This window comes from Struthio camelus, chromosome 23, assembly GCF_040807025.1.
Source record: "Struthio camelus isolate bStrCam1 chromosome 23, bStrCam1.hap1, whole genome shotgun sequence".
In the NCBI taxonomy this organism is placed as follows: domain Eukaryota; kingdom Metazoa; phylum Chordata; class Aves; order Struthioniformes; family Struthionidae; genus Struthio; species Struthio camelus.
In genome coordinates this window covers 7181049-7199080 of record NC_090964.1, presented here as the reverse complement: position 1 = coordinate 7199080, position 18032 = coordinate 7181049, and the positions used below count along the sequence as shown (strand labels likewise).

At 68.8% G+C, this 18032-nt stretch overlaps 2 protein-coding genes across 6 annotated transcripts; one reads left to right on the top strand and one right to left on the bottom strand.

Moving 5' to 3' along the window:
* Positions 1-282: 282 nt before the first annotated feature.
* On the bottom strand, positions 283-5870 carry PAFAH2 (platelet activating factor acetylhydrolase 2). Of its 3 annotated transcripts, none has more exons than XM_068917601.1 (11): positions 5483-5676; positions 5219-5324; positions 4907-5057; positions 4553-4649; positions 4278-4346; positions 3984-4125; positions 2550-2663; positions 2148-2239; positions 1842-2012; positions 997-1145; positions 283-653 (listed from the first exon to the last, which is right to left on the bottom strand). In XM_068917601.1, the coding sequence occupies exons 2-11, from the start codon at positions 5306-5308 to the stop codon at positions 559-561; spliced, it is 1170 nt and encodes a 389-aa protein (XP_068773702.1). In that variant the 5' UTR covers positions 5309-5324; positions 5483-5676; the 3' UTR covers positions 283-558. The 3 variants fall into 3 exon arrangements, with proteins under 3 accessions (XP_068773702.1, XP_068773703.1, XP_068773704.1); XM_068917603.1 differs by lacking the exon at positions 283-653 and adding an exon at positions 1668-1726 and having other exon boundaries at positions 5483-5633; XM_068917602.1 differs by lacking the exon at positions 2550-2663 and having other exon boundaries at positions 5483-5870.
* Positions 5871-10167: 4297 nt separating this feature from the next.
* EXTL1 (exostosin like glycosyltransferase 1) lies at positions 10168-17912 on the top strand. 3 transcript variants are annotated; one of them, XM_068917623.1, is made up of 12 exons: positions 10168-10298; positions 10707-11814; positions 15058-15151; positions 15421-15528; positions 15698-15817; positions 15905-16037; positions 16121-16239; positions 16686-16781; positions 16867-16953; positions 17050-17210; positions 17293-17464; positions 17588-17912. In XM_068917623.1, the coding sequence occupies exons 2-12, from the start codon at positions 10880-10882 to the stop codon at positions 17771-17773; spliced, it is 2211 nt and encodes a 736-aa protein (XP_068773724.1). In that variant the 5' UTR covers positions 10168-10298; positions 10707-10879; the 3' UTR covers positions 17774-17912. The 3 variants fall into 3 exon arrangements, with proteins under 3 accessions (XP_068773724.1, XP_068773722.1, XP_068773723.1); XM_068917621.1 differs by having other exon boundaries at positions 17293-17904; XM_068917622.1 differs by having other exon boundaries at positions 10190-10298; positions 10824-11814; positions 17293-17904.
* The last annotated feature ends 120 nt before the right edge of the window (positions 17913-18032 follow it).

Sequence of the window (18032 nt, the reverse complement as noted above, 5' to 3'; positions counted from 1 at the left end):
CTCTTGTTAAAAACCTTTCTCTTTCCCTTTCCCCAAATTTTGGGCCTGAAGTCAGCAATCTGGTCAGTTTTCCAGGACAGCAAGCAGGGTTTTCTCTTTGTGCTTGGAGCCCTTATGCTGCATCTTCCTTTGTGCAGGTTTTTTGGCCCTTGGCTGAGCTATCGCAGACCCGCCGGTAACAAACCCTCCGTCTGCTCCTGCCAGATGTGTCCACTGCAGTGGATCCAGCCAGGCCCAGCAAGGGATCAACGCCCACGTCCCCGTGTGCACGCAAGAAGGGTATCAAGTGACCGGGGACGCATTCGTTGCCCCCAGGGATTTTATTCCCTTTGCTCCACCGCCAGTTCTCATTGCACAGAGCAGCCACCGCAGTGAGAGCACCGCAGCCACAAGACGCTGATGCAAACGTCCTACAAGCGCGGTCCCCAGGCCCTGCTCTCCCCCCGGGACCTCCCACCCTCTGGAGGTTAGTTACTGAGTGGTTCATTTGGGATGAGAAGCAGTTGATTTCCGGGTACCCGGCTCCCCAGAGTGCTTGCCGGCTGGACTCGCAGCAGGCTAGAGGCTGGAGCGGCACAAGGGCGCTTCTGCAGCGACCGAGTCGCCGATGCCTTCAAGGAGATGGTCCCACTGATCAAACTCCTCGTTCAGGTCTGGACGGAGCAGAGATCGCAGAGTTACTCCAGCAATTACCAGCCTGGCCAGGCTCCGTGCATGAAAGCAAAGGAGCCACTGGACACGTTTGCTTTGGGCTGTAAAACTTTCCAGCAGCCTTAAGGAAAGGGCTGGAAAGAGACGCAACCTCTCAGCGCGTCAGAGCCTCAGCTGCCCTCGCCCGGAGGACGGGAGCCCGGCTGCCTCCAAGCCCGCGAGGCTCACGCTGTGACTGCCAAGGCCACCCTCAATACGGGACGGGAAGCGTCAAGCTCAACCACCACGGACGCCCTCTCGCCCTCCCGAGCCCCGACCAGGAGCGCCCTCCACCCTGCGCCGTACTCAGGTGCCTTTGCAGGAAGGCCAGAGCCGCCCGGCTGTTGATATCCAGGCACTTGTAGGGGTCGAGGGAGCCCCTCGTGCTGAAGATGCGGTTGACGAACTTCCCGGTCAGAAAGGTGAAGTCGGTCTGGCTCTGGTGCACGGATCCCCTGAGGAGGGGAAGGGATCTGCTTCAGTGAGAGCTACGAAGAGGCCGTCCTGCTCGGACACGGCTCGCAGGTACCCCCGGCAGGGACCTGCACGGTGTTCCCAGCGCAGGCAAGGTGCCAGCAACGCGCTGCCGTGCTTGGCGTGCAGCGTCTCCCCCCTGTCCAGGCGTGGGGCTCACGGCACCAGGAAGCAAGGCAGAGCTCCCAGGCTGCCCCAGGGAGACAACAGCCGTCTCCAACGAGAGCAACAAGGGCAGATGGGGATGAGGAGGTTGCAGGAGAGAGCGGGGTTCAGTGAGGGTTTGGAGGCAGGAAAGACGGTTTCCGGGTACATGAGAAAAGGGAAAGCTGGGTAAAGGAGAAAGCAGGGCTGGAAAGAGGAGGAGAAAGTATGGAAGGTGGTAGAGGAGGAGGAAGAGGAAAATGGAGCTGAGCTGCCGCTGTGCTCCAACGGGACTTGCAAGGACGTGGGAGAACCGTCCTCCCTGCAGCAAGCAGGCTCCTCGGGGAGCAGCCACGTACCAGCACGTCAGTGCACGGTCTAGATGTCAGCCCTCACTTTCAGACAGCGTCGCTCATCTCTAGGAATTGGCGCATGCTAAGGCAAGGTAGCTGTTACCCTGCCCTTTTTACAGATGGGGAAACTAAGGCACGGGAGATGGGGAGAAGGGTGCGTGTCGCCAGCCCTTGACTCACAGGATGGTTATAATCTTCGTCTGGCTGTTTCTGGAGCTCAGCCTCTTCATTTTGGCAACGCTTTCCGGTGTCTGGAACTTCTCAGTGTTGATGAAGAGCACGGGCTTGCTCACCTCCGGGTACAGCGCGTTGTCCAAGGGGAACATCCAGGCGTCGAGGGCAACCGCACACCTGCAGCAGGACAGCCACGCTGAGCCGGCCTCCCGGCACCGCGGCTTCCCTTCCCGCCGGGACACGTCACACCGGCATGTCCCGGTGCCCGCAGACTCCCAGGCTCTGCTGGCAGCCGTCCCCAGGGCTCCTCACCTGAAGCGGGGCTCCTTCACCGTGGCCAACACTGCCGTGATGCCACCGAAGGAATGGCCCATGACAGCGACTTTGGTCAAATCAATGCTGTCCTGCAAAAAAGAGAAGGCTAGAGGAGCCTGCACCCAAATCTTGCTTTAGAAGGTCCTGAATTAGGAAAGCCAAATCTAGGGCTTCTCCAGCATGCGTGGAGGAGAAAAGGGGGAAGAGAGGCAACAAAAAGCAGAGATGTAGGTGGCTGTGGGTCTGCACAGACCCCTGCTTGTTCCACGGGGCAACACTCACACGTAGCAAGGCCTGATCCTTCCCCAAAGGCACAGCCAGGGCCTGAACCCCCTCTGAGCCAGACTAAACCCCCAGGCTGGGCCTGGGGATCTCTGCAGCACAGACGGGTCTACACACCTGCAGCACAGACAGATCGAAGTCGCTGTGAAGGACGTTTGGGACAGATTTACCGCTGCTGATGTCCTCGAAGAGCTGGAGCCCTCGCATGCATTCGCCCGCTCTCTGATGAACCTGGAGCGAGAGTTGCCCCCTCCCCAGTTAACCCAGCGCCTCCGTCCTGCAAATTAAGGGCCGGATCCTCCCAGATGCTGCTGTCTCCTGTGTCCCTAAGCTGCCTTCCACAGGGGACCCTGCAGCCGGACCCTGCAGCCCTGGCTCTTCCAGCGAGCAAAAATTTAGGCCTGAACCATCCGAGGAAGCCGGCACAGCGGCGAGGGAGCGAACCCAGGAGTCCTGGCCCCACTCACTGCTTCTTCGCTCCAAAACCGCAGCGCTCAGACGCGGCAGGGCTTGCTCTGCGGTACTGCAGGTGAGACAGGCTGCACCGTGGGGGCTCCCAGCGGATGCAATGAATTTGTTGCAACAGTTTCTTTTCGTTTTCTTTCTTTTTTTTTTTTTGTTTGAATTCAGCTAATCTGATGCCACAAACTGCTGGAGAGAAGCAAAACATTGCTGCTACAGGGATAAAGCAGCAAGGCAGAGAGAGCACCCGTTTGCCTCGCTAGCCGCCCCGAGCCAAGCAGCCGGAGCCCGGCCGGCCCCGCTCGGCTGTCGGCGGAGGAGCCGCCGGCCGCGGCGGCAGAGCGGCGCTGCTGCCTGCAGGCCTGGAGTCGCGCTGGGACGCTGTTCTCCGCTCCCGCAAGGATGCGATGTTGTTTGACGTGCACATGTAAAGGCTTTTCCCTGAGGCAATCAATGACAAACCCCTCAGTCTAAAACACGTCTCCCCACCTTCCCCGCTCCCACTAACGTTGGGAGCCATTGCTGAGCCGAACCGGGCAATCATTTCCCTCTTTCTTTTTTTCTTGAATTATTTATCTTTCACCTTCAGCGTTTATACTGATGGGTTCATCGGCAGAGGAAAACTATTCCCCTCGGTTGAGCAATGTGGCGCCAGGCAGAGCAAACGGACCACTCCGTTTCCTAGAGGGATTTTCTGTGGCAAATCTCATCTCCGTGTCGTCCTTTTCGGTGAGGCAGCAACGAGCGGCGGGGAGGCCCTCGCTGAGCAGGGGACCTTCCTGCTCGCAAGCAGGCAGCCGTCCGGCCTTATCCTAGAGGCACTTAAAAATCAAAGCGCGAACAAAACCCCGGCGGCTCTGGCGACAGGTCCGAGCCGCGCGGCCGGTGGAGCCGCCCTGGGAAGGAAGTCCATTTCTCGCAAGGATGCGGATAAAGTCCAGCATCCAGCGGGGCAGGAACCGCAGCACGACCCAGCCCGGCTCCTCCTGGTGTTACCTGAAGCTGGGACTGGTTAAACAGACTTTTTTTTGTTTCCCGCTTGCAGGGAGGAGGAGGAACATCACCCATGGCCCATCCTGAACCCGGTACCTGCTTGTTCCGGAAGTGAAATTCCTTCTGTCCGGGGGGGACCCGGCGGTAGGGGATCCACTCCTCCCGCAGCGCCTCCGCGGCGGCCGCGGCCTCGCCAGCCTCTGCCGGGCAGAAGTACGTCGCGGAGGCAGAGTGGTCCCTGCGCCGGCGAGAGGGCAGGGGGCTGCGTCGCGGCGGGCACCGGTGGGCAGTCGCCCCCGAGCCGCCGGCGGGATGGCGGGCTGCCCAAGGCTGCCGAATCTGCGACGAAACGGAGCGGCCGAGCGAAGCCGCGGGGACCGAGGTGCCCACCTGTGCTCCAGCGCCGCCACCACGAGCCCCCGGGACGCCAGCTCCGCGCAGACGGCCGAGTACACGGTGCTGGGAACGGCCGGGTCAGGGCTGCCGCCGGGAGCTGCCGAGCGCATCCCGAGCCAGCCGCGGGGGAGGCCCCGGCGTTGCCCGGCGCTGGGAATCGCTCTGGCTCGATCGCCACTAAATCACAGCAGAGCAGGGGGTGGCCGGGCACGACAGACCCCGCGCCCCCTCCCCGGCCTCGGCCGGTGCAGCGGGGCAGGACGTCTTACCGAAATGCTCCCAGGCCGTGGGAGAAGATGATCAGCGGGTACCTGGTGCTGCCGGGTTTGAAGGGCCCGTTCCAGCTCACCGGCACTCTGCAAGCCCCTGCGGGAAAGCGGTGCAGAGCGGAGAGCGGTTCCCCAGAAAAAGGGAGGAAATTGCCCCCCGGGGGCTGCTACAGCAATCCCAGGACCGAACCGTCGGGGCGTCCCAGAGCGCGGCAGGGCCCTGCTCCACACCGGTGTCGCCTGCAACGCCCGGGCTCCTCGGGGCACGCGGGACGGGCTGACCGGCCGGGCCGGGGTCCCCGTGGGGCAGGGCAGGCGCCGGGGTGGCGCCGGGCTGCCGGCCGCCCCCCTTACCGAAGGCGAAGCTGAGCAGGGGCGCGCACCACCGCCGGCTCCGGTTGACGAAGTCGGCCAGCCCGCCGCAGTACTCGTAGCGCGGGATCCAGAGCGGCCGCTCGGCCCCTTCCCGGGGCTGGCAGGGGTAGAAGAGGCGGAAGAAAAGCCCCTGAAGGAGAGAGGGGACGCGTGGGGCCGAGAGAGACCCGGGATTCCCACGCCGCGGGCGTCGTTCCCGCGCCGGGAGCGTCCCGGCCGGCTGCGAGGGGGAGGCAGCGGCCACAGCGGGGGGGGGAGGAAGCTGGGCCCCGCGGCGCTCCCCTGCCCTACCTGCCGCGTGCGGCCCACCATCACGTCCGCGCAGCCCACCGGGTGAGGTCCCGCGGCCCAGGGCAGCGCCAGCGACGCTGCGCCCCCCATGCCGCCGCGGCCGAGCCTAGGCAGAGGCGCGGGGTCAGCACCGCCGCTCCGGCCCTCCCGCTTCCCCCCCTCGCCTTCCCGGGCCTCCCAGCGCGGCCCAGGCCGGGGGGGCCGCCGCGAGCGCGGCCCAGGCCGGGGGGTGTTTTATTAAGCTGGGTTGTGATGCAAACTCACAGGGCAGCAGGAAGAGAAACGAGGCTTCCCGTTCCCACGCTTCCTAGTGGCGGCGCGGACAGCGCGGGGCAATGGCGAGCGGCAAAGCCGGGAGCCAGGACTCCTGGGTCCTGTTTCCAGCGCCGCCGCTTGCACCTTGCCCCGGTCGCGTTCTCCCAGCGCAGCCGACCGCCCCCGCAGGCTTTGCAAAGCTCCTGCTCGAGCCAAGTCCTCGCGTCTGATCAGTGATTAAACTCAGCTCTTTTTCTCTCTGGCTCCAGGCAGCTTAAACGCCCGCTGCGCGCCCGCACCAGAGGCGTCCCGGGGCAGGAGCCCGGCAGGCTGCGTCCCGGCAGGGCGCGGGGTCCGGGCCCCCCAGGGCGGCCGTGGCGCTCGCTGCTTGTCCCGTGGCCGGCCGGCCTCCCTCCCCGCGAGCTGCCTCCCCCGGCCGGCAGCTGGAGCTGGAGGGGCTCCCCGAGCCGTGCTGCGCCCCGGCGGCCGCGCGTCACCTGCACGTGCCTCTCCCCGGGCCGGCAGCCGATGGCTGTCCCCATGGGGCCAGGGAAGGGGGCAGCTCGCAGAGGCCCTGCAGAGCCTGGGGGTGGTTCACTTGGTGTGCGAGCAAGGGGGCAGTGCAGGGCTGTGCACGAGCAAGGGGGCAGTGCAGGGCTGTGTGTGAGCAAAGGGGCAGTAGAGGGCTGTGCACGAGCAAGAGATCAGTGCCTAGGGGAACGCGAGTGAGAGGTCAGCGCAGGGCTAGATGCAAGCGGCCGCCAGCCCCGAGCACCCACCAGAGCCACCAAGGACAGGTGGGGGCGGCGCCCTGCACCCTGCCTGTGCAGAACTACAGCTCCCAGCAGCCCCCGGGGTAGGAGCACTACAACTCCCAGCAGTCCTTGTGCTTGAGACACTACAATTCCCAGCAAGCCCTGGGCTCTGGACTACATCTCCCAGCATCCCCCAAGGACTGGACCCGTTTCCCCTGCTGAACTACAGCTCCCAGTGCCCCCCAGAGCTCCCAGTGCCCCCCCCAGCGCTGGGCTCCCCGGTATGAGAGACCTGGAGGTGCAGGAGCGAGTCTAGCGAAGGGCCACAGAGCTGGTTAAGGGCCTGGAGGGGGGAATCTTATCAATGCACTTAAACCTGTGCAGGGAGGGTGCAAAGAGGCCGGGGCCAGACTTTGCAGCGGTGCCCGGTGACGGGTCGGGTGGCAGCAGCGGGTGACACCGGCCCCCGTCCGGCGCGGCGGCGGCGACGCTCCCACGGCCGGAGCTGCTCTCCCGGCCCGGCTGCCAAGTCTCGGTCTCAGGCAGCTGCTCCGAAACACCGCAGAGCTTCCCAGGGAAAGCTCTGCTCGCCCTGTAATTAAAGACGCGCCTCGCCGGCGCTCGTGGCGGTTCGTTACGCAGCGGCGCCTGGCCCAAAGGGTTTTTCCCTCTCCCCGGGACGGGCTGCTCCCCGAAACCCGGTGCCCCACGGCAGCCGGGCCCCCGAGGCGCTGCTGAGCCCCCGAGCCCCCTTCCCGGGGCAGACGCTGAGCCCAGGAAACAGCCTGCGCTCCCCAGGTTTCCCCTGCTGTTCCTCTAAACGTTCCCCCGTCTTTAATTTAATCTGCTTACTCCTACTAATACGTCTGCGTGCCGCGCAGAATAATCCCTGTCCCTGGCTGGAAGTTAATTCCCGGTGTTACTTGGAGGGCTGAGATGTCACCTGGGCACCGGCAGCATCCGAACATTTGTTAACAAAGGACTTACAAAGTTCCTCCGCACGACGGCTCGTGCGGACGGGCCCCGGCCGAGTCGCTCCCGGGGCAGCCTGCCGAGGGAGGCAGCCGGCAGCGCGGCGCCCCGTTTCTCCCCCAGAGCCCGGTCCTGTGCCGCGTGGTGCCAGGGAGGGGACGCAGGGCCCGGCCCAGCTGCAGGCTGAGACCCGTCAGGGCTGTTACACGTGTGAGCAGCGTCACGTCCCCGGGGATGCCGCGGCAGGGCCGAGGCGGGAGGCGAGCGCCGGCTGGTCCCAACCTGCCTCCGCTCCCTGCCGCGGACGGGACTGGTTTCTCCAGCCACGCGGGGCCCCGCGCCGAGGTTTCCCACGGCTTCCCCGGGGCTGTGGCCGGGCTCAGCCCCCTCCGTCCCTGGGCCCCCCGGCTTGCCCAGCTCCCGGGGCCCCTCTGCCGCTGGCTCCGGGCTGAGCAGGGGCACCCGGCCCGTTTTCGGGGGCCTCCCGCAGAGCCAGGCGGGCTGTTTTCTCCTACCCAGCATCACGGCTGTGGCTTTGCCAGCCCCTTTTTGCCACTGGGATTTAGGTGCCGGAGCAAGGTGGCAGCGGCGGCATCGCCCGTCCCCAGCTGCAGCGGGTCGGTCACCGGGCAGAGGGGAAGGAGCGATGAAAACATCGGCGGTTTGCTCAAGGGCTCGTTGCGTGGCAGCTCCCCGGCCTCGCTCCGTCCTCCAGCTCCCGATCGAACCGGCCTCTGCAGCTCCCACCTGGAGGACCCCCAAATCCTGCAGCCCCTTGGGCTCCGGCAGCGCCTGCACGCACCCGACCTGCCCCATCTGCGTCCCCCTCCCCGGCACAGACCCCGTCCCGCTCCCGCCGCCCGGCAGGGCCATCGCCACCCCAGGCGCCCGCTGGCCGCTCATCCCACGCCGGGATCACCTGCCATTTACCCGGCCTTTCTTTAAAAGGATTAACTCGGCCGCCGCTGCCGCTGGGGGGCCGTTACGGCCACGCTGCCTTCGGGCCTCGGCCGCCCCCTGCTCGGGTTCCCGCCGCGGCCGCAGCCGCGTGCCCGCGCGGAGATGCTCGGGGACGCAGAGCGGCGCTAGCAGCAGCGACGTGCCGCCAGCGCACTCGGCCCCAACCCTCCCTCCCGGCTCGCCTCCCCTCTCCGGGCCTGCGAGCCGAGGCGTGCGGCTGGTTGGCACCTTGGTCATTGACGTTCCTGCCACCGAGCCGCTCCGGGACGCGCTCGGCAAACCTGCAGGCTCACGGCGAGGTGCAGCCGCCGCAGCCCCTGCCGGGAGGGTCGCGGCTGCGGTGTGGTGGCCGGGGGCCGACGCGCGGGCAGGACGGCTGGGCCCAGGCGTCCCGGGCCCCGGCGCTTGCGGGCAGAAGGGCACCGCGGGCTCGAGGAAACGGGACGGGGAGGATGGAGAAGGGGGATAAGGAGACCCGGGGCAGGGGGGGGCTTAACGGCGCGGAGACGGGCTGCCGCTGCCAAGCCGGAGCCGGCTGAGCGGGCGCTCGCGGGGAGGGGAGCGGGCTGGGCAGCCCCCGGGCGAGGGGCGATCGCGGAGCTGGAGATCATCCCTAGCGGAGGAGGAGGAGGAGGAGGAGGAGGAGGAGGAAGGAGGGGGCAGAGCCCCCCGGCGGATTTGAGGCGTGTCAGGTGAGAAGCAGGCTCAGGCTGCTGGGGGGGGGGGCAGCAGGAGGTGGGGGGAAAAGGGGCATTTTTGTACCATTCACTGCAGGGGCTGCGGGCGGGCTCGGGGACCCCCCCGTGCACCCCCCGCGCCCCCAGACCGCGGCCGGAGCCCCCCCACCGCGGGGAACCCCCGGCCCACGTGGGCCGCGCCGCGCCGCGCTGCGGGCCTCCGGCGAGCGGCCAATGGGAGCGCGCCGCGGGGGAGGGGAGGGGGAGTCTCTCCGAGGCACGCCCCCTCCGCGGCGGCGGCCACGCCTACGGGGGGAGGCGGGCAGCCAATGGGAGGCGGGTGGGCGTGGCCGGGGCGGAAGGTTATGACGGTGGGAACCGAACGCGGTGTAACAGATGCGGCGGGCAGCGGCGGGGGGGGCACGGAGCGACCCACGGCGGGCACGCAGCGGGGGGGGGCACGGAGCGACCCACGGGGGGCACGGAGCGGGAGGGACACGGAGCGACCCACGGGGGGCACGGAGCGACCCACGGTGGGCACAGAGCGGGGGGGGGCACGGAGCGACCCACGGGGGGCACGGACACGGGGGGGCACGGAGCGACCCACGGGGGGCAGGGACGGGAGAGGCACGGAGCGACCCACGGGGGCAGGGACGGGAGGGGCACGGAGCGACCCACGGCGGGCACGGACACGGGAGGGGGACGGGTGGACCCCCGGGGCGGTAGACGGGCAGGGGGACGGGGTCCTGAGCAGGGGACAGACTGACAGGCAAGGGGACACGTGGGCAGGGGGACAGCGGACAGCCAGCCCGGGAAGGGGACAGACGGACTGACCCGGGGACGAGGGGAGAGCCAGCCGCAGGGAGGGCGCACAGGGGGGGGGGCAGCCAGCCAGGCTGAGAAGGAGCCAGCCCAGGCAGGCGCGCAGGCTGCAGACCCCCGCGAGGAGGAGGAGGAGGAGGAGGAGGAGGAGGATGGACGTGGGAACCCCCAGGGGAGGCGAGCGCTGGGAGTGAAGGGGGAAACCGCGGGGCGAAGGGGCCGGAGGCAGCAAAGCCCGTGGGGGGGCCGAGCCGGGCAGCAGGAGGAGGAGGAGGAGGAGGGGGGGGGTGATGAGGAAGGCTCAGGGGCCGGGGCTGGCCGGCGTAGCCCTGCACGCCGGGGAGCGCCGCGGGCCGTAAAAGCGGCGGCCAGAAAGAGTTGGCGCTCTTGGCGCTCGGGCGAAGCGCAGGGGCGAAGGAGAGCGCGAGAGCTTCGCCGCCGGCCCAGCGCTCAGTCCGAAAGCGCCTCCCGAGGCTCCGCTGAAGCCGAGCAGGCGAGGCGAGGGCTGCCCGCTTCGGGGCTGGCGCGAGCGGGGGGCACGGGCGGCCGGGGCGCCTCTCTGGCCGGCGATGCCACCCGCGGCCGGAGCAGCACGGCCAGTCGGGACGCCGCAGGCAGAGCCTCCCCGCAGCGCCGGAGGTAAGGGGAAACGGAGCTTAAAAGTAGGTTTGGAAAAAAAAAAAAAAAAAACCACAGGTTTCGGAGCGCGAGCAGCTCCGAAGGGCCGGGAAAGCGTTTATTCGCGGGGGGCGGCGGGGCGCAGGGGACGGGGGGTCCCGCGGCAGGGCCGCGAGCTGGGGGAGCCGCCGGCGGCGACGGCAGGAAGGCGATGGGCGACTCGCCGCCTCCCCGGGGACCCGGAGCTGGGCCAAGCGGCAGCGGGAACCTAACTGTGGCTCCGCATAATGTGATAGCGGGATAACCGGCGGGCCGGAGGGGCGAGCGCCGGCCGCTTGGGCCCCGCGCGGGGCGGCCGCCGCCGGGACGCTCTGCTGTTCAGCCTCCCCGGGAAAGGCACAGCCGCAGAAAGCTGCGTCCCGTTCCCAGGGTGCGGTGGAAGGGGGAATTCAGCGTTCCCACGTACCGGAAGGGACACGGGACAGTACCCGGGGGCTTGGCGCCGTCCCACCTCCTGCTCGGCAATTAGGACTTTGACGTTTCCAGTGGACTCCCGATGCCTGTCTGCTGCCAGATGAGGAGCCGGGGCCACGCATGAACCTATGCAGACCAGGAAGAAATACATTTTCCTGACTTTCCTTGCCTCTTGGCTTCTGCTTTTCTTCTTCGGAGGAGATCAGCTGCGACGCTTCACCTTCTTTTCCAGCAAGAAAGCTGGGGCGCTGAGGAACTGGCCCCGCTGGACAGATCGGTCCCTTCTCAGAAGCTTTGCGGACGCCGAGGAACTTCAGGGCGATGGAGACCCCCCGCTGCAATCGCCCAAAGCCCGGCGGGCGGCGTGGCTCAACGTCTACAAGAACAGCAGGTGCCGCATGGAAACCTGCTTCAACTTTTCCAGGTGCGAGAAACACGGCTTCAAAGTCTTCATCTACCCCTGGGAAAGGGGCGACCCCGTGTCGGACACTTACCTCAAAATCCTCACGTCCATCGAGAAGTCTCGCTACTACACCCCGAACCCCGAAGAAGCCTGCCTCTTCGTCCTCAACATCGACACGCTGGACCGCGATCACCTCTCCGCCCAGTACGTCCACAACATCAACGAGAAAATCCAAAGCTTTCCTCTCTGGAACGATGGACGTAACCATCTGATATTCAATCTTTACTCGGGCACCTGGCCAAATTACACGGAGGACCTGGGCTTTGACATCGGGCAGGCAATCTTGGCCAAAGCCAGTTTCTACACGGAGAACTTCAGGCCCGGCTTTGACATCTCCATCCCTCTCTTCTCGAAGGATCACCCGCAGAGGGGGGGCGAGCGAGGCTGGCTCTACCAGAACGCGGTGCCGCCTAAGAAAAAATACTTGTTGGTCTTCAAAGGGAAGAGGTATCTCACTGGCATCGGCTCCAGCACCAGGAACGCTTTGCACCACATTCACAACGGCAAGGATATCATCTCGCTCACCACGTGCAAGCACGGCAAAGACTGGGAGAAGCACAAGGACGCGCGCTGCGACAAGGATAACATCGACTACGAGAAGTAAGTCTGAGGTGGGATGGGACGTGGGGTCTTTGCTGGGCTTTGGGCGATGGGGGAGAAACGCCGGAGAAGCGTGGAGGCCCCCGGCAAGCGCCGGGAGAGGCGGACGTGCTGCGGGCGAGGGGTTGCGCTTGGCTGGGAAGGTGCCGCGGGCCGGATCGGCGCTGGTCGGCGTTGGCTGCCGATCTTCCTCCGACGAGATGCGGGGAGAGAGGAAGCGTTGCTGTCTCTCCCCGGATACATCCCGATTCAATCGCCGTAATGGAGAGCGAGACGCCGGCTGCTCAGGGCTTTCCTGATCGGTATTAAAGTTCAAGTAATCCAGCGAGAGCCGCTCTTATCTGCAATCAGTGCAGCCGCCTCTAATGCGATTTCCCCTTTTCCCAGCGCTGATGAATGACACTTTTCTTCACCCTCCTCCTGCCCTCCCCTAAAATCAGTGTTTCTCTTGGAGAGGAGCCTGAAGCGCATCCCCCTCCCTCCCTCCCAGCCTCGGCTGAAGGTCCCGTAAACTCCCGGCTGCTCGGGCCGGGGGCGGGCGAGGAGCTGCCGGGCGGCCCTCGACGCCGGCGCCTTTCCGGCAGCCCCCGGCCCCATCCCGCCGCGGGGGGCCGGCCCGTGGCCTCGCTGCCCTGCGGGGGAAGCCGATGGGGAGGGTCTCTGGGAGCGACGGCGCTTGACATCGTCCTCCAAGCGCCTTAGGAGGTGCCGGGAGGTGAAAGCGGAGCCGGGCGGCGGGGATTAGCGGGGCTCCGGGGCGGCTCGGCGAGCCCGAGGGCTGGCGGTGCCTCGTCCCCGAACCGCCCCGGCTCGCCGCGGACCGGGGTTCGGCGGCGCGAGCGAGGCGCCCGCCGGCTCGGCGAGGGAGATGCGCCCTCCCGCCGGCCCGCGTAATCCGGTAACGCCGCTGGCCAGGACAGGGAGATTCGTGCTCAGCCCAGGCTGGTTTTCGGCTGCGGACACGTGGGCGGCACGGGGCGAAGGCGAGCTGTCCGCGCCGTCCGCTGTGTCCCCGTGGGACACCCGGGCAAGGCGGCCAGCAGCGGGGGAATTCATCCCCCTCCGCACCGGGAGAAGACATCCTTCCTCCCGGCGGGGACGCCGACCCGGGGATGGGGCCACGGGCGCTTGGCAGGGGGCGTCTGCGGCCCGGGGATGTCGTGGCCCACGGCGCTGCGGGGTGCTGGGGGTCCTCGGCGCCCGGGGAGGCGCCGAGCGGGGCGGCGAGCCGCCGGCCTCGGCGCGGGCAGCGCCTGTAACACTAAACCTCCTTCGAGCCGGCGCCGGGAGAAGAGGAAGGCCTTGTTCGCCGCTCCATCGCCCTCCTCGCGCCCAGGGGACTGCCCAAACAAACCGGTTCTGTGCCCGGATAAAGAGCGGCTTGTCGCAGCGCCGCGGCCTCGGCCCGCTGCGGGAAGGCCGGGGCAGAGCGTCGGGGTATTTTTAACGATGAAAGGGAAATGGGAAAGGCTCGCCGGAGCCGATGGACGGCCGCCGCGGCGCGGGGGGCGCGCGGAGGGGAGCCGCGAGCGCCCGGCCCCGGCCTCCTAACAAAACAAGGAAGCCCTGACGGCGTGATTGCCCGGAAACCGCAGCGCGTCAGGAGCAAAGCATTTCCAGAAGGAAATTCGGGCCTCCGCGGTCCGGCAGGCGCCAGCTTCGCCCCGCTGGCCGCCCGCGAGGGGAGGCGGTTCGGAGCCGTCCCGGGACGCCGCGGCGCGCCCCTGCCCCTGGGGACGAACCCGGGGGGCTGCATCCGCCCTGCGGGACGTGGGACGAGCCGCCGCTGGCGCCCCGTTCCCGCGGCCGGCGCCTCGGCGCTGGGGCCGCGCCGGGGGTCCCAGCGTGGCTGGGTGGTCTCCGGGGCTGGGTTTCCTCCTCCTTCCTGCCTCTCCGTCAAGCTGTTGCGAGCCCACGGAAAAAATCCAGCTCCTTTTCGGCCCGCCGCTTTCCGGTTAAGCCAAAACCGGCTGCGGCTCCTCCCGGAGCCCCCCGGCTCCCGCAGCAAACGGAGAGCGCGCCGGGGCAGGACGACGCGTCTTGCCGAAATCCTCCCAGCGCCTCTGCGTTTGCGGCCGGGGCTGCGCCCTGCCACCACCCTTTCCTTGCTTTGCTCACGTTTTTTTCCTGCCTGTCGAGCAGGGTAGAGTCGGTCCGGCTTTGCCACGGCGCGGCCGGATGGGCACGGGGCTGCGTTTGGGGCCGGCCGTGCCTCGCTCGAGCCCCGGCAGAAACGGGATGCCGAGGACGCGGGTGGCAACGGCGGCTGCCCCGAGTCGGGGCCGGCGGGACGCGGCAAACGCATCCCGGCAGCGAGCGGCACCGGGAGCCGGCGCTAACGAAGTTTCGCGGGAAGCGGGTTTTTTTTTGGGAGCCTGCTTTAAATGTCCTTCCCCGTCGCGGCAGGCAGCTCGGCTAAGAGTTAATGAGATGGAGCGAGCTAACGGGGTTCTCGGCATCCGTCGGGGCCGTCTGGCTGGCTCCTCCGGGGCCGGTTTTTGTTTGTAAAACTTTATGCCGTCGATGCCGCAGCCCCCGGCTGGGGCTAATTTCCCGCGTCCGGCCGGCTGCGGCGCGGCGGGGCGCTGCGGCAGGGCGGGCGGGCTGCCTCCCGGGCCGGACCGGCCCCGTCCCTCCTCGGCACGCGCGAACAGACGGGGTCTGTCCCGGCCCAACGTCAATATTGGGTTTTCCGGCGCCGCACAGAGGGGGCTTTCATCGCCCCGTGCCGAGGGCCAGGCAGGTCCCCGGGGCGCCGCGGGCCCCTCGCCGCCTTCCCCGCGGGTTTTCGGTGGGCGACGGGGCTGCCCAGCCTCCGCCGCGGCCGAGCGGCTCCCGGGCCCTGCCAGAGCCCCGGCTTCGGCCTGGGCGCTCGCGCCCTGGTTTTGGCCCAGGTTTCGCCCACCTGGAGGGAGCCGGGGTTTGCGCGCCGGGCGGCGCTCCCCGTCTGGATAACGCCGCCTCGGTCCGGGGGAGACCCCGGCGGCCTCTCGCGTTGGGATCCCGGCCGCGCCGCCGGTTCCCCCTCGGACCTCGCTCAGATCCCTTCCTCTCCCGGGGCCTGGCCGCTCCGCCGGCCTCGCGCACCCGGGCCTTTTTGGGGCCAAGAGCAGCCCCGTGTTGTCTTTGGCATCTGCCCCGGCCCCGGCTGCCCTCGGCCCGCTAACGGCACCCACCTGCAGCCAGCAGCACCCCGGGCGCTACCGACCCCCTCGGCTGCCCGGGCCCCGTTTCTCTCCCCAGGTTCGACTACCGGGAGCTGCTGCACAACTCCACTTTCTGCATCGTGCCCCGGGGCCGGCGCTTGGGCTCCTTCCGCTTCCTGGAGGCGCTGCAGGTACCGCGGGGGCGCCCGGGGCCGAGCTCGCCCTCGCCCCACGCACCCGGTCCCCCCCCCCCCAGCCCACCTCTCTGACGCCTCCATCCCTCGCGCCGGCGCCTGGGGACCGCCGTTAGCGGGGACACGGCGGCCCCGGGCTGCGGGGAAGGGTGCAGGGTGGGAGAAAGTCTCCCCTCCTCGCACCCACCCCGCGGGGCGGTGGGGGGGACCCCCGGGCTCCCGGCTGGGTCCCCGCTCGCCGCCGAGCGCCGGTGTCCCCGCCGCAGGCCGCCTGCGTCCCCGTGCTGCTGAGCGACGGCTGGGAGCTGCCCTTCTCCGAGGCCATCGACTGGGGCAAAGCCGCCGTCGTGGGCAACGAGAGGCTGCTCCTGCAGGTACCGCGCCGGATGGGGCCCCGCGCCGGGCTGCCGGCCGGCCGGGGCGTCGCGCCCCAACCCACCCCGTCCGCTTGGCATCCCGGGAGACCCCTTTGCCCTCGCCGAAGAGGCCGGGGAGGCGGAGGGCAGGGCCAGGTGGGAAACGTTTCCTCGCCGCCCCGCGCAGATCCCCTCGGCCGTGCGCTGCGTCCGCCCCGAGCGCCTCCTGGCCTTCCAGCAGCAGACCCAGTTCCTCTGGGACGCCTACTTCTCCTCCGTCGACAAGATCGTGCACGCCACGCTGGAGGTGAGCGCCTCTCCTCGGCCCCGGCGCCGGCTGCCCCGGGGCCGCGGCGCCAGCCTGACGGCGTCTCCCCCCCACCGGCTCGCGCAGATCGTCAGGGACCGGCTCTTCCCGCGCCGCTCTCGCGCCCGCTTTTTCTGGAACGCGCTGCCCGGCGGGCTCGTGGCGCTGCCCGACTTCTCCACGCGCGCCGGCGACTTCCCCTTCTACTACCTGCAGCAGGGTAGGACCCGGTGCCGCCCCGGCGCCGGCTGAGCCCGGCGCGCTCGGTGCATGCCCTCACGCCTCCGCTCTCCCCCCTTGCAGGCTCCAGCCCTTCCGACAAGTTCACGGCTCTCATCCGGGCCGTCTGCCCCGCGGTCTCCCTCTCCCAGCCCGTCCTCAGGCTCATTGAGGCCGTCTCCGCCTCCCAGTACTGCGCCCAGGTGCGGGGAGCTGAGCCCGGCGCCGCTCGTCGCGGCTCCTGGGCTCCGCAGACGGGGCCCGGCGGGGGCGGCTTTCCCGTGGAAACGGGAGCAGCGAGGGTGGGTCGATGGGCCCGGGTGGGCGCTGGCGGTGCCCACGGCTCCCCGGCGCGTGGAGGCGGTGGCGGGATCGAGGGCGGTTTTCTTCCGGGGCTGGTCCAAAGCGCCGCGAGACGTTTCGGGGATGCAAGAGGCGCAGCCGTGCCGGTCCAGCTGGCTCAGCCCAGGCAACCGGCTTCGCGCCGCCCCGCACCCCCGTCGCCCCCAGCCCCGGAAAACACCAAGCGCCGCGTTGGGCCGAGGCTTGGCGGACACGCGCGCGCCCGATGCCGCCCGGGGGAAGCGGCCCCCCGAGCGGCGGCGGCGCTCCGGCCCCATCCCGGCCCCCCTTCCCTCCCCGCCTGCAGATCCTGGTGCTGTGGAGCTGCGAGAAGCCGCCGCCGCCCCGCGGGAAATGGCCCCGCACCGCAGTGCCTTTGACCGTCATCCGCGGCAGGACGAAGGTAAGAGGAGCCGGGACGCGGGGCGAGAGCGCCGGGACCCCCCCCCCGTCCCACCGCGTGTCCCAGCCTGACTCTCCTCCCGTAGCTCAGCGACCGCTTCTTCCCCTACCCGGCCATCCAGACGGACGCGGTGCTGAGCCTGGACGAGGGCAGCAGCCTCTCGACCAGCGAGGTGAGGCCGCGGGCTCGCGGAGCGCCCCGTGCCGCTGGGGACGCCTGCGGCGCCCTGGCCCGGCTGGTGACGCCGTCTCGTGCCTGCCCGGCTCAGGTCGACTTCGCCTTCGCGGTGTGGCGCAGCTTCCCCGAGCGCGTCGTGGGCTTCCCCGTGCGGAGCCACTTCTGGGACGCCGGGCGGAAGCGCTGGGGCTACACCTCCACGTGGACCAACGAGCTCTCCATCGTGCTCACCGCCGCCGCCTTTTATCACAGGTACCGCAGCCGGCCGGGCGCCCCGCAGCTCCCCCAGGGGCTTTTCCCGGCCCCGGCCCCACCGCCTCGCGCCGTCCCCCAGGTATTATCACAGCCTCTTCACCGACTACCTGCCGGCGGCGCTGCGGGACCTGGTGGACCGCCTGGCCACCTGCGAGGACATCCTGATGAACTTCCTCGTGGCCGCCGTCACCAAGCTGCCGCCCATCAAGGTGACCCAGTGGAAGCAGCACCAGGAGCCCGTGGGCCAGCAGGTAGGACGCGGGGAGGATGGGGCGCGCGTGCTGGCGTCCCCCTCCGTCCCCGGCGAGCGGCAGCCCCGGTTCGGGCACCGCGTCCCCGAGCGCAGCCGCTCATTCCCGCGCCCTCCTGCCCAGGTGAAGGGCACGGCCGCCTCCGCCAGCGCCCTGCGCTTCTCCCAGCGCCAGGACTGCCTCAACCAGCTGGTGGACTGGTTCGGGTACATGCCCCTGGTGTCCTCCCAGCTCCGCCTCGACCCGGTGCTCTTCAAGGACCAAGTTTCCATCCTGCGCAAGAAATACTGGTCCTTGGAGAAGCCGTAGGGGCCGGCCGAGGTGCCACCTCCGTCCCGGCCCGGACGCGGAGCCGAGCTCCCCAGGGACGCGGCGCGGCCGTCGCTGCCGCGGGGCATTTACTCGTTATTGGGTTTTACCAGTGCAATAAAGGTTGGTGGAGACGCGGAGTCGGTCCTGCCCGCGCCGGCCGGATGCGGCGGGGAGCAGAGCTGCCGGGGGTCCCCGCGCCCTGCGTCCCCCAGCTCAGCCGAGCGGCTCGCGGGGGCGACTTCTGGCCCCGCGGCCG

Bases quoted from the DNA above. Each gene is read 5' to 3' on its own strand.
- PAFAH2 (XM_068917601.1), bottom strand. From the start codon at position 5,308: ATGGGGGGCGCAGCGTCGCTGGCGCTGCCCTGGGCCGCGGGACCTCAC. The intron at 4,126-4,277 runs GTGGGCACCTCG...TCGCCGGCGCAG, and splicing joins GTGGCGGCGCTGGAGCACAG to GGACCACTCTGCCTCCGCGA. The intron at 1,146-1,841 runs GTGAGTCAAGGG...TCCCCTCCTCAG, and splicing joins ACGAAGATTATAACCATCCT to GGGATCCGTGCACCAGAGCC.
- EXTL1 (XM_068917621.1), top strand. From the start codon at position 10,880: ATGCAGACCAGGAAGAAATACATTTTCCTGACTTTCCTTGCCTCTTGG. The intron at 11,815-15,057 runs GTAAGTCTGAGG...TTCTCTCCCCAG, and splicing joins GATAACATCGACTACGAGAA to GTTCGACTACCGGGAGCTGC. The intron at 15,529-15,697 runs GTACCGCGCCGG...CGCCCCGCGCAG, and splicing joins ACGAGAGGCTGCTCCTGCAG to ATCCCCTCGGCCGTGCGCTG.